Source organism: Onychostruthus taczanowskii, unplaced genomic scaffold (genome assembly GCF_017590055.1).
Source record: "Onychostruthus taczanowskii isolate IOZ18803 unplaced genomic scaffold, ASM1759005v1 scaffold13, whole genome shotgun sequence".
NCBI classification, from domain to species: Eukaryota; Metazoa; Chordata; class Aves; order Passeriformes; family Passeridae; genus Onychostruthus; species Onychostruthus taczanowskii.
The window spans coordinates 4,703,533-4,717,127 of NW_024498462.1; the positions used below are offsets into that span (position 1 = coordinate 4,703,533).

The 13,595-nt window shown below is 46.5% G+C and overlaps 1 protein-coding gene across 1 annotated transcript in view; it reads left to right on the forward strand.

Moving 5' to 3' along the window:
• LOC121331887 (synaptotagmin-like protein 2) overlaps positions 1–9,241 on the forward strand; it is a 36,293-nt gene extending 27,052 nt beyond the window's left edge. Inside the window, exons 10-17 of the mRNA XM_041396700.1 lie at positions 218–319; positions 2,647–2,816; positions 2,999–3,101; positions 3,729–3,890; positions 4,616–4,694; positions 5,240–5,339; positions 5,579–5,784; positions 7,382–9,241. Coding sequence (XP_041252634.1) covers positions 218–319; positions 2,647–2,816; positions 2,999–3,101; positions 3,729–3,890; positions 4,616–4,694; positions 5,240–5,339; positions 5,579–5,784; positions 7,382–7,527 — 1,068 coding nt within the window. The 3' untranslated portion in view covers positions 7,528–9,241. The remainder of the gene's footprint in view (positions 1–217; positions 320–2,646; positions 2,817–2,998; positions 3,102–3,728; positions 3,891–4,615; positions 4,695–5,239; positions 5,340–5,578; positions 5,785–7,381) is intronic.
• Positions 9,242–13,595: the final 4,354 nt, after the last annotated feature.

The window sequence follows — 13,595 nt, forward strand, 5'->3', positions numbered from 1 at the left end:
TGTTGCCTTTCCTGGAGCCCAGGCGGGGCATGCAGCCGTGTTTGGAGGCAGTGAATGATGACGTTCAGGGATGCCCTGGGGAGGCTCCCTGCACTCTCCTCCGCTCTCCTAACCTCATCTCTGCTAATGGCACTCTGCTGAGCAATTCCTTTTTCTCTCCGGTGCTGCAAAGTGCTCCTTCGGCACAGCTTAAAGCTGCTTCTCCTTTTCTAAGCAGACGGAATCAGACACGGCCTCGGAAATCAGCGTCCAGCTGAGCAGGCACAAGAAGGCACCCAGCACTGGCAGCCACTCGTCCGACATGGCCTCTGTCTCCTCGGTAGGTTCTGAGGTGGCCTCTATCTCCTCGGTAGGTTGTGGCATGGTCTCTGTCTCCTCAGTAGGTTCTGACGTGGCCTGTGTCTCCTTGGTAGGTTCTGGCATGGCCTGTGTGTCCTTGGTAAGTTCTGACATGGCCTCTATCTGCTCGGTAGGTTCTGGCATAGCCTCTGTCTCCTCGGTAGGTTCTGAGGTGGCCTCTGTCTCCTCGGTAGGTTGTGGCATGGCCTCTGTGTGCTCGGTAGGTTCTGACGTGGCCTCTGTCTCCTCGGTAGGTTCTGACATGGCCTCTGTCTCCTCTGTAGGTTCTGACATGGCCTCTGTCTCCTTGGTAGGTTCTGCCATGGCCTCTGTCTCCTCAGTACGTTCTGGCGTGGCCTCTGTCTCCTCCGTAGGTTCTGACGTGACCTCTGTCTCCTCGGTAGGTTCTGACGTGGCCTCTGTGTCCTTGGTAGGTTCTGACGTGGCCTGTGTCTCCTCAGTAGGTTCTGACGTGGCCTCTGTCTCCTCGGTGGGTTCCGGCTCCTGGCCAGAGCTGCTCAGCCCGCTGCAGTGACACTGCATTTAGGCTGCTGCTGCTGGTGTGGCCTCCAGAGCAGCCTGTTGGTTTCTACATTGTTAAAGGAACGGGGTGATGAATTACTTGCTCAGGTGCCACCTCAAAATAGACACCCACTGAGTCATGGCTGGCCAAATTCCCCGCAAGCGACAGCCCCCGCTGCCAGGTGTGGATGCTCTGAGTCCTGCTGGTGCAGAAGGTGGGGAGGGGGCTTCTAGGTGGGAAAATGAGGCACACAGCTGTTAAGGGACATGTTTGTGTTTCAGGAATGCAGATGGGTACCCTCTGCAAGCTCATCTTTATCAGCAGGTAAAAGGGAATTCGGAGTTGGACAGCAAAAGCATGTTTTGGAGCTTCACCTTCTAAGGAAAGCTGAAAAAAGCTGAATGTGTTCAGTTGAGTGTTTTTAAAAGACTCCTTAGAGACAGTATTTGGGGAGGGAGCTGCTTAAAAGTGCTTGGATTTGCTGTGTTACTGTTATAGATTTCTCCAAGGAGTATATTTAAGATTTACAGAACATATGTGAAGAAAAGCTGGTAGGGAGAGGTCATGAATGTAGCTGACTATATTAAATACTTTGGGGCACATGAGTTCTTCTCCTAATTTGGAGCATCTGGGAACTGAAAATGAGTCCAGGTCATGCAAGTGTTCTTGAAAATCTCATTCAGGATTCTCTGCTGGGGTGAGTATCCTGATGGGATGGTAAATGCAGCTCCAAGGACTGACTGGAGATGTTCAGCAGGTTTTTGGAGGTTATAATAAAATTCAGAACCAAAGTAAGCCGGGAAACACAGAGAAGAATTGGGTTAATTACTAGGAAGGTTTTTTGATAAATGTTCATGACGGTACCACAGAGAAGTGCCAAGAGGGTTAATGATTTGCTTTGTAAACAGCATTAGCTTTTATGATATCCTGTCAGGAATCATGAGTGATTGGTGCAAGAGAAAATTATCTCAGCTTTCTGTAGCTGAGCTTTGTTTGTGCTTTGTGACTTTCTATCAGTGAAAGACAAAGACCTGAAAAAACAAGCCCAAGTTGTCTGGGGAAATTGCAGTTTTTTTCTGGGAAAGCAAATAACTCCTGGGTGCCTAGTTCCAGATTTGTATCTAGAGAAACCTCATGTTCCTGTGCCTTTGGAGCAAGCACAGGCTGTCTCTGGTGGGCAGTGGCTCTTTAGAACAGTGCTGTATCTGTTTTGTGCTGCACCATGCACATTGTGATTAAGCAACAAGATAGGAATAGTTCTTCCTACATTTCTAGTCTGATAGGGTTCTAATTAGCCTGTTTTGTAAATGGATTGACAATTGTGTGACTATATCTACCTAAAATAACAAGTTTTTATAATATAGTTCAAGTTCTCTCAATATCTTTCTTTCTTAGAGATGAGATTGGGTCAGGATATCAGTTATTTGTTCTGTAAGCATAGGGGAGAGACATGTGTGGTCCCCCCAGGAACATCTGAGTCCATTTCCCAAAGTTTTGGGATTTAGGAGTGAAAAAACTTCTGTATTTCTTGAGCATTCATTGCTTCTAAGTTCTGGTCTAGGATAGCACATCCTTGTGAGACCATTATAGGGATTCCCCAGCCCTGGTTTGCTTGAGAGCAGCCACAGCTGTGAACCCTCTGTGTGTCAAGAGCACCGCACTGCACAAGGGCAGAAGCCCAGAGTTTTTCTCTGGGAATGCATTTCTCAGACTCTCATCTTTGTCCAGAACGAGTCAGACTGTGTCTGTTTCAGTGGCCTTGACCTTGCTCTTCCCCCTGGCAGGTGAGTGGCAGTGTGCTCAGTGTCTACAGTGGCGATTTTGGGAGTGTGGATGCCCAAGGAACCGTGGAATTTGCTCTAGACTATGATGAGAAGAACAGGGAGTTCCAGGTCCACGTGTCCCAGTGCAAGGACTTGGCTGTCGTGGATGAGAAGAAAGGCAGATCTGACCCGTGAGTGAGGTTTTAGTGCCTTGTGGCTTCTACATTCCTGAGTTCTGTCTTCTGGAGGGCTTTAATTTTCTTTACATGTAATCCTTCCTTCCTTCCTTCCTTCCTTCCTTCCTTCCTTCCTTCCTTCCTTCCTTGAGAGCTTGGCAATGTGGGGCAATATCCAACTGGAGTTTGTTTTCTAGGTATGTTAAAACTTACCTGCTCCCAGACAAAGCTAGGATGGGTAAGAGGAAAACATCAGTGAAGAAGAGAACAGTGAACCCCATTTACAATGAGGTGTTACGGGTAAGAATAAGCACACACTCTGAAAACCTCTGTGGCAGTAGGCACCTCTGTCAGGCAGGTCTGGAAAGATCCTGCCTTCTTGGCCAGATTGTTTGCCTGCCTCCTGACAGCCTGCATTGCTCTTCCCTGGGGTTTGAGAGGCCTGGGATGTTAAAGGTTCCTCTGCACCCATCTGTGTGGCACCCAAAACCACACAGATTTTTGGATGCAATAGGGTCCTGCAGTCAGAGCAAGGACTGTTTGTCCTCCCCCTTCCCTGGCATGCAGTCACAAGGCACAGGACTGGTGAGAAAGGTCTGCATTATGTGATCATACTCATCAAAGCATAGAGGATTATTTAACAATGGCCAGGCCTGTGTTAATAATTCTTGAAAGAATATTGGTTTTTCCCTGTGATGAATGGAATGCCAGGTTTCCCTGTGCTCAGCAGAAAAGCTTTGTCAGGGCAGTAGTATTGCTACAGGACAACAAAAGAGATGTTCAGACTGAAGCCATTCCATTGGTAGTGCATGTGTGGGGTGGATTTGAGTGTCTCTGAGCTTATTCAAGCTCTTGAGTAGTTTATTTCTGTTTGTGAAAGAAACAGAAGAAAAATTTGAGCAACCTGACTTCTCTTTCTTCCTCTAGTATAAAATAGAGAAAATGGTATTGCTGATCCAAAAATTAAATCTCTCTGTTTGGCACAATGATCCATTGGGACGTAACAGTTTTTTGGGAGAGATTGAAATAGACTTGGCCAGCTGGGACTGGAGCAACAGGAAACTCAACTGGTACCCGCTGAAGCCCCGGGTAAGTGTCTCAGCTGCAGCCCTGCTTTCTGGCCCAGCCCTGAAGCCTTGAGGCTGGCAGTAGTCCTTCCTGACTCCTCTGAGGTCTTTGGGTGGAGCAGAACCACATGAACTCAGGGAGCAAGCCCTGGACACCTTAGTGCAGTTCAGTGCTCAGAACAGTGCCCTTCTCGGGTCTGTTTTGGTGACTGGTCTGCAGGAACACTTTCATAAATGCAACCTGACACTAATCACTGCAACTTTGACATGACTTTGCCATTCTCTCCACTCACATGAAGACTAAAAAAAAAGCAGAATCTTAAAGTCTTAAAATCAGCAGAGTACTAGGTGAAGCAGGTGATGTGCTTTGAGAGGTAAATATTCATGTGCCACTGTTTGTAAAGCCTGTACAGCTTCCTGCTTGCTTCTGGATTCACAGGTCTGACATGAGGTCCCTTTTAAGCAAATAGAGGACATTTATCTTTCAGAACAAAGATGCTTAATTATATCCAGCTGGACATATCTGGAAGGGCAGCCTTGTACTCTGAATCCTCAGGCTTTTGCTTCTGAGAAGACTGAGTTTGAGAACAAACCCACAGAGAAATGACCTGCCCTAAGAGTGGGCTGCTCCAGCCATGGAAAATCAGAGTTTGTCCATTTGTGCTCCTCCACTGAAGTCAAAAGCTGTTTGCCTTGCTGTGTTTCCACAATCCTCCATTTAGTCAGTCATAACTCTTTCCATTTCAGAGCCTTTCTGCTGTTAATGGTGTGGATCATCGAGGAGTGATGAGTTTGTCCATTAAGTATGTACCCCCTGGAAGCCTAGGTAAGTGTGGTTCATGCATTAAGGGCTACTGCTCAAGTGAAAACACACAGCTTGCAATGCTCATCTGCTTAGGGGCTGCTTAAAGAGTAATCTCATTAGGGCAAGATCTTAGAGATCAGCACAAATGCAGTCTTTGACAGCACTGCCTGCAGCCTACATCTGACTTCCACATCTGGATTTACTGGGAAAGTACTGGGGAGAGAGGAAGGGCTCAACAAGCCCCAACTTATGAGCATGTGGGCACCGTAGGGTGCTGTGGTGAGGTAGGAGCAGCACAGAACCCATCTTGCTGTGGGGCAGGCACAAGGTTGCTTTGGCTCAGCAGTTCCATCTCTTTTCCTGTCTGGCACAGCACTGGCAGGTTGTGCCAGGAGCCTCTGCAGCTGCAGCAGTGACGGAGCTGGCTGCAATGCTGAGATCCCAGGGAGGGGCAGCGAGCACACAGGAACCGTGTGCGTCCCATGGGTCCCTGGAGAGGAGCCCTGTCACTCTGGGAGCTGTGGCTCTGGCTGGCATGACAGCTTTTCTCCTCTCATAAACGGCAGGGCCCAGGAATCCTCCCTCTGGCGAAGTTCACATTTGGGTCAAGGACGTCAAGGACCTGCTGCAGTTGCGTCCGTCCGGAGTTGACTCCTTTGTGAAGTGGTGAGTGCCTGGCACGGTGCTGCTCCTGCCCTGGGCCCCTCAAAGGCTCTGCTTCCTGCTCTGCTCTCAGGCTCACCAAGCTGTGCCTCCACACTGGAAAGCCTTTGTGTTGCACTGGGAGAAGTGCAGGGAAGAATTGCCCTTGCCAATTCCTGTAGGGAAAGTGGGGAAATCCTTGCTGTGATAAAGCTCTTGGTCAGTGTTCAGTGCTTCATGCTGTGTGTTTTCTCCTCCCAAAGCTATGTGCTTCCAGACACCAGTAAGAAGAGCTACCAAAAGACCCGAGTCATAAAGAGAGACACAAACCCTGTTTTCAATCACACCATTGTGTATGATGGCTTCCATACAGAGGATCTGAAGGATGCCTGTGTTGAACTCACGGTGTGGGATCACGAAAAGCTTACCAACCATTTCCTTGGAGGAATCAGGCTGGGCCTTGGGACAGGTGAGTATTTTCCTTTATGTTAACTCAAAACTGTTACTGGCTGGGCTGCAAGGTAAAGTGGGAAGTTACAGAGTATTTTCCTGTTGGAAAGAAATCAAGGTGTGGATGTGTTCACAGGTCCCAGGACAAGGGAAGAGATGAATCTGACTTCATATTTCTTAGAAGGCTGATTTATTATGATATGATATGATATGATATGATATGATATGATATGATATTAAAAATGCTATACTAAAGCTATACTAAAAGAATAGAAGATAAGATTTCATCAGAAGGCTAGGAAAGGAATAAATAAAAATCATGACAGAGAGTCTGACACAGCTGGCTGTGGTTGGTGATTAAGTAAAAACAATTCACATGAGATCAATCATGGTTGTGGTCTGGAGATGGTTTACCTGTTGGTAAACCATCTCCAGACCACACTCCAAAGCAATCAGATAGGTGATTGTTTACATTTCTTTTCTGAGGCTTCTCAGCTTCTCTGGAGAAAAATCCTGGCAAAAGGATTTTCATAAAATGTCACAGTGACACCAGGAACGGGGTGTCTCCGTAGCTGGAACCTGCACTGTGTCTTGGATGGAGGGGGCCCTGGTGCCATGGTAGCAGCTCTCTGTTCAGGGACGGGGTGTCTCCGTAGCTGGGACCTGCACTGTGTCTTGGATGGAGGAGGCCCTGGTGCCATGGTAGCAGCTCTCTGTTCCCACATTTTCTGCCAACATCAGATCTGAGGTCTGGCAAAACTCAAGAGAGTTTTCCTGCTGTTACAGGAAAATGGGCTGCATGACAAACCAACAGTTTATTGGTGCTGCTCCCAGGGAAGAATGTTCAGGGGTGGGCTGGAATGTCACACGGGACAGCACCACCAGGTGATTGTCCATCCTTGAGGTGCTCTCTGAGAGGTCTCACAGTGTTGCAATCCAGGACAAGTGTTCTCTGGGGGACAAGGCTCATGGCAGCTGGAAGCTCTGCCTGGCAGGTGCACACACTGTGGCTGTTGGATATTCCTGTATGTTCTCTCTTTTCCACCTCTAATGTCACCAGGTGGGTTGTGAATTCTCCAGAAGGACGGAGCAACAAGAATAAGACATAAAAATACCAAACCCAAGATTAGCTGTGATCTAAATTTAGACTTCTCTCTCACTGATAAATAATTGGCACCTAAAATTTTGGTTGAATTGGAATGGATGTACACACTTCTCTGCTATGGCATTTTTGATTTCTATAGAAATGAAACAAGAGAATTTTGATGAATACTCCACCTTGTCCACAAGAAAATCTTTTAAGAGGAAAACCAAGCCTTTAAGGCCTTTCTTACCATTCAAAAAGATGCCGAAAAGGCTGGAGCCCAATATGGCTTTCCTTGGCAGGTTATGTTTAGGGTTCTTGCATTTTATGGCCTTTGCAATGACTTCATCCTGAACTCTGGTGTAGCATGGGCATTTGCAAGAAAAGAGGAGGTGCTCAGGGTGCAGTTTGCTGAGGGGGAGTCAGCAGCTTTTATATTAAGGCATTGCCTGCAGCAGTTGCATCCCATGGAGTACTTTTGCATGGAGTGGGAACTCTTCGTGTAGCTCCCAAAGTTTCTCATTCTTTTCAGGTTTGAGCTATGGCATCTCTGTGGACTGGATGGACTCCACACAGGAGGAGGTGGCCTTTTGGCAGGAGATGATGTTGGCTGCCAATGAATGGATCGAAGGATTGCTGCCACTGCGCTCACTGGCAGGGAGGAAAAAGCTGAAATAACCCATTGGTGGTGCCATGGAAATGCCCAATGTGCTCATTAGAATTAGGAAGCCTCCTGCAGCAGGGAGGAATCCACAGGGCTGCAAGTGTCAGGGTAATAAGGCAGTTAATGGGCATCACCTTGGAGGTGTTAATGTTCAGTACGAATCCACTCCCAGAGGACATGGAAGATGCCAAACTGATGCCAGACACTATTTTAACCAAGAAGAAACTTAATTTGCCTTTGTGTTTAATCATTTATGTATTCAGTATATTTGAATTCCATTAAGCTCTGGGAACATTGGCTCAAGGAAAAGGAGATATGGATACTTTTTTCTTTTTACCATTTCTTGTGCCATTTTTCTTCTCTGCAGAGATGTAGTTGTACTGAAGCAGCAGCATGGTATTATTCATACTCCCTGCAAGGGGTACACTTTGTACTTGGTGTACAATTGCTCCAAATCACCAGCACAGTTTGAGAATGGGAGCTTTGCATTTGTCACCCGTGATAACACCTCTTTAACATGAGGAAAATTGAGTTCCAAGGAGCATCTAAAGAAAGAGAGGACTATTTGCAGCAGAAAATGAAGAAACCTGAGGAGGATGACAATGAAGAATTTGATATATTAATTTCTTTGTGCTTTAATCTGAAAGAGTGCAGGGATGCTCTTAGAGATAGTGGGATTTTGCAAGCAGGGACTGTTTTCCTGGCTTTCCCACAGGCTTCCTCAGAGACCTCAGGCAAGTCTCTTTGTGAGAGTTTGAGTGCAATATAAACTGTTTGCCCAGATGTAAAATATGGGTACATTGCTAAGGGGTCTTTGCAATGCCTTGTGTGCAAAACATTTCAATATGAACTAATGAGGTAGGAGGCAGTGCCACGTTAGCCTGGGGTCAGGGGTGGAAGGTGACAACCTCACTGGAGCACAGGAGATCCTGGGAGCTGGGGGCAGAGGTGAGTGGGGAGTGAGTGAATGTGCAGGGAGTGCAGAGCTGCACTTTGCTGGGGGTCTCCTGCATCTGCATCCCCTGCTGCCCTTCCCCTCTTCCTTTCACCTGATGCCTGCTAGTGAGTTGTCAGCGGCTGGGATTCCCCTTTTGCCAGTAGCTTGCAAACAATCTTTACATGTGGCACATTGACCGTGGTGGAGTGGTGTTGTGAATACATTTTGAATTGCAGCTTTGTAATTTCTATTCTGGATGTACATACTGTGATTAAATAGAATGTTTTTCTTTAGTCAGTTGGTCATCTTGTACCTATTTTCATTGTGCTTCAAATAACAGAAAAGCAAAAGAGGTGTTAAATTTTGTTGGGTTAAAATGAGGCATTTTTGCCAAAGGGCAGGTGAAATGTCATGAAGAAATAATTTTTATAACTATCCTACTTTAGATTTTGGCTCTCTGATTATTTTGATATTCTTTAATGGACTGATTTTATTTAACTCAAGCCTACTGTGAATTTTCGGCTTAGCAAAGATGGTTGTAAATAAATGAACGGAAAAATGTACACTTAGAGTAATAAGACTTTTTTCTTTAAATGGAAACATTTGGGATATAATCAGCTTTCATGGGAAAAAAGAAAGAATTAAAGTGGTTTTGCAGTTGGAAAAAGGCAATAATTGGAAATGCACCAGACACAGTAATAAAAGCACCATGAGAGAGTCCACAGAGCAACAGAATTATGCAGTGACTGTGTAATGAAGGAGCTGATACATCTGTAACATCAGCCCACAAATACTTTGTAGGGGGTCCAGCCTGACATGTTTTGTTTACCAAGATTTGGTCATTTATTACCTTTGTGGGATAAAATAACAATACTGGGCTAAGTTGAGAGTTTAAAAACAATACAATCTTTACCTTAGGTGCTGAACGTGTGAATATTTATACATGTGTGTACCTGACCTGCTGAGGAGCCCTGGTCTCGGGGGGGTTGAGCTGGAATTGATGTGCACATCAGTGGGTGGCTGGTGGCTTGCAGCAGTGGAGTTACCCACAGGACTGCTGCTTTCCTCCAGGGTGCTTCCCTGTGCCCAGGGACAGGGATATTCCTGGGGACAGACTTTCTGCTGTGGCTGGGGAAGTGGCTGGTAGCACCAGGGGCTCTGTCTCAGGTCCTGGTCTCTTCCTGGTGGGTTCAGCTGATTCCATCGTGACAGCAGAGTTAATCCTCCTCCTCCTCCTCCCCCTCCTCCTCCTCCTGCATTACTGCATTACTGCATGGCAATGTTGCCAAAAATGCTGGTTGCATCAGTGGAGCTGGAAATGGTTGTGTTGCTGTGTCAGAAGATTAACACTGGTGGTGCCAGGAAGGGGATAAAAAGGGGGTCAGTGGGCCAGTTCATCCCAGCAGAGTTACTTTTATCAACTTGGCACAGGACTTTGTGAGACTGTTTTTGTATTCAGATTCCATTGAGGATTTTTTTGTTAATCATTTTCTGGCTTGTTTATTTAAATTAAACCCTGATTAACTTAAGAAGCTTTCTTTGGCATTTAATAGTTTATCAGAGTAAAAGATTACGCTGCCAAACCACACACACTTTTGTCACACAGCTGATTCTGGGGCAGTAAAATTTGCTATGCTCTCTGTTTCACTTACTGCACAGAAAGCACTTTATCATAAAATTATTTAAGGCACGTTTATTGCCAGTGTCCTGTGGAGGAGCAGAGGATCTTGTGGGTATAAGTTTAATGGCCTGTTTGCTTGTGGTTTATGGTGCTGACATTTGTTGTGTGAATGCTGGACCTCACAGAGACTCTGGCCTGCAAGTGTGTGCTGATGGCACAAGAGTGGGGTTCTGACTGGTGAAAATAAAGAAAAACAGATGGAAAGTTTTCTGACTGTATCTGTTCATTGCAGAAAAGGTCAAGCAAAGCTACGTGCAAAGGTGAGAGCCTGTGCTGCCAGTGGATGTGGTTTGTGCCTCTCCCTTCCCTGCACATGAAGGCGCAGTGCCAGCAGTGGCAGCTGAGAGACCCCTGGGCTCTCGCTGGACACAGGAGTGACCCAGGGACTGAGTGGGCCCAGGAGTGCAGTGCCATCCTTTTAACATCAAACACAAACCTCAGCACCTGCAGCAGAGCTGCCAGCTGCTTTCCATGAGGCTTCTGCATTTGTGAGCCAGTGTGCTCTCTTCTAGGTTATGTCTGATTTATGTAACTTTTTATTGGAAATCTTCCAGGATTAAAAGAAAATGGAGAAAAAGCAAAATTCTGGGAAGTATTTCTGCTTCAATGTGTGCCCCATGGCCATTCAATATGTAATATGAGTAATTACAGGTATCAGAAACTATTGAAAATAGTTTAGAAGATAACTAAGGAAGAGAAAGAAAGAATTGTTGAATCTTGAATGAGTGTTTCAGCAGAGATGGAAAGAAGTGGATTAATTAATTATCCATGACTAAATATTTGCCTAGCTTTAACCTTCACCAAGACAGGGAAAAATTGAAGTACTGTAGAGATTTGGAGATAAAAATTGCTGGCTAAATAAACCCTTGTTTATTTATTGCTGGCTAAATAAACCCTTGTAATAACGTGATCTGTTGAAATTAAAAAATGCTGCATTTTTGCAAGTTTGTTAAGTCAAAAAATGTATCAAAGACTGGTGTATCAAAAACTGAATAAATACATTTCTGATCCTGATAACTAAGCATGAGTGTATTCAGCACCAGGTTGGATTATTTGTTTTAGTTGTTTGGTTTGTACTTGAAGATTTCTCATGGCTCAATCCCTTTTCTTTTCCACCTGCTTATGCTGCACCCCTTGGGTGTTAGAGGGGATGCCTGGGAGCAGATGTCCCTCCAAGCAGTGTCACAGAGGTGGTCAGCAGAAACTGGGAAGCTCACTGTGAAGAGCCTTGCAGAATCAGTGCCCAGATTTTGGGCTGTGTTCCTGGAGCTCCCAGCAGCATCGCTGCTGCACCAGATCTGCTGACCACTGGAGAGCAGAAACAGAAATCCCTTCCACAAGGTCAGCCAGGAGCAGCCACTGCTTTCCAGGGGAGGCATTTCTGGGAGGTTCCTGGAACTGGTGGCTCTGCCAGAAGCAGCAGCTCTGCCAGGGTGAAGTTTGTGGGGCCACAGGAGGACTCAGAGAGCTTTGGGACAGCAGGACAAGCTCCTGGCCTGTCCTGAGCAGGAGATGGCTCCTTTGGAGAAACGAGGTTTGAGCAACAGTGGGCAACTCCAGAGTGGCCATTCCCACTTTTGGGGTGTTTGCTACCCTCACCCATGCTTCTGAACAGGTTGGTTGGTTGGTTGAAGTGCAAAAACTGAGCATCAGTCTCCAGAAGACCCATGGAGAAATTACTATAAATGGTTTATATGAGATCTCTTTCTTCCGGGAGAGGGATGGGAATGATGGAGAGCTGGATATGTCTCCTTCAGGAGCCCTGCCAGGAGTCTGGCAGCCCCAGCCCAAGCTCTTTTTTGTTTTGCATTAATTTCCCATTCACTCAGCTGAAATGCCTCATGTCAGATAGTAAAGTCTGAATGAAGGGTGAAGCTGTCAGCAGGCAGCAGCATCTCAGGAGTGGAAAAACACAAACAGGAGCAGGGGCTGATCTTGCCAGGTTGGCTGGCCTCAGCAGGTTCATGCCTGAGGGCTCCAGTAAATATTCCTGCTGGAAAGGGGCTGATGTTCAGTCGCTGCCCTGCAAGTGACCTGAAATATGTGCTCGCTTAAGCAGCCAGCTATTTGCTTTTTAAAATGTAAAATCATATTATAGTTGAACTTGTCTCAGGGCTGTGGCAATTCAGCCTCTGGTGTGGACCCAAACTAGCTAAACCAGGAGAAAAGGAAGGAATCCTGTGCATGAAGGCATTTCTGTGGGTCAGTTTTCCTTTTTTTTTCCAGGACTGCTGTCAGGGTTTAGTGAATTACTTGGCATCCTGTATATTTAAAAATGGAAACTATACAATAGCACAGAGCCACAAGTCCTACCCCTGCAGCACCTCAAAGACCCCCACAACTAATCCTTAACAGGCGTGGCAGCTTGTGATGAAAGGTGCCGAACAGAGCGGCTGCTCTGTGCTTTCCTCTCTCTGCACACCAGCCCGTGCAGCTGCTGAACTTGAGATGCTACCAGGGGAACAGAAATCAGATTTCATGCATCTAACAACCCATAATACCATTATAGTAGTTGTTAACAATCCAAAGGAGCTCTTGAGCTGTAAGCAAGCAGTCTGAACTCTGGATGCGGAGGGGAAGACAGGGAGCTGTTTTCTGGCAATATAAGTAGCTCAGACACCCACTTTATAGCAAGAAAAATCACAATAAGCTCTTTCCCTTCCCTCCTCTCTCTCTCCCACTCACCATTACTAATTTATCCTGATTGTAATGGCTTCTATTTGCTCTAAGTAGATACTGTTCCCTTCCTGGGAAGAACAGCCACAAGGACATCATATTCCCAGTGGAGGATCTGTGCTAGGATTCAGGCAGGCTCAGGCAGATATAATGATCTCTTGATGGGAGGCCCCCTTTTCGATCAGCCAGCCCATGGCCATTCTAATGTGATCATAATCTGAAATAAGACACCAGGAGCTGCCTCTGGAGTGAGCCCTCCCGTGGTAAGGAGCTGCTGTTTAATTTATTGTCACAGGGAAACATTTTGCAAATGTTTTACGTCTCTTCAAAAAGCCCAGCTGAGCTGCTTGTATGTGCCTGCTGATGGGGCTAGAGGCTGTGTCATGGGTGCTGAGGGGCACCAGAGGGTGGCTCTGCCACTGGCAGGGATTGGGGACAGCCTCATCCTCTGTACAGGTCCACCCAAGGGGTCACACCGTATGAGAGTTCAATCCTCCCTGTCCATTCTGGCTGCAAAGCAAATGCCAACACTGCCCTGGAGCACTGCTACTAACTCAAGAGGATTCCCTGCTTATTTCTGAAGTTTCTCTGCATTTGCCTCTCTCTCACTTTCTCCCACTGTCATGGATCCTGGCTGGATTTGCTGTCTCTGTGCCATTGTTAAGCTCCTTGTGAGGAGCAGAGCCTCCTGCTCAGAGGAGGGGGCAATTGAAGCTGTCTGAAGCTACTCTGTGCTGGGCCCTTTGTTCCTCTGTGGCCAAGGGAGAGAGAAGTGCTGCTGGAGGATT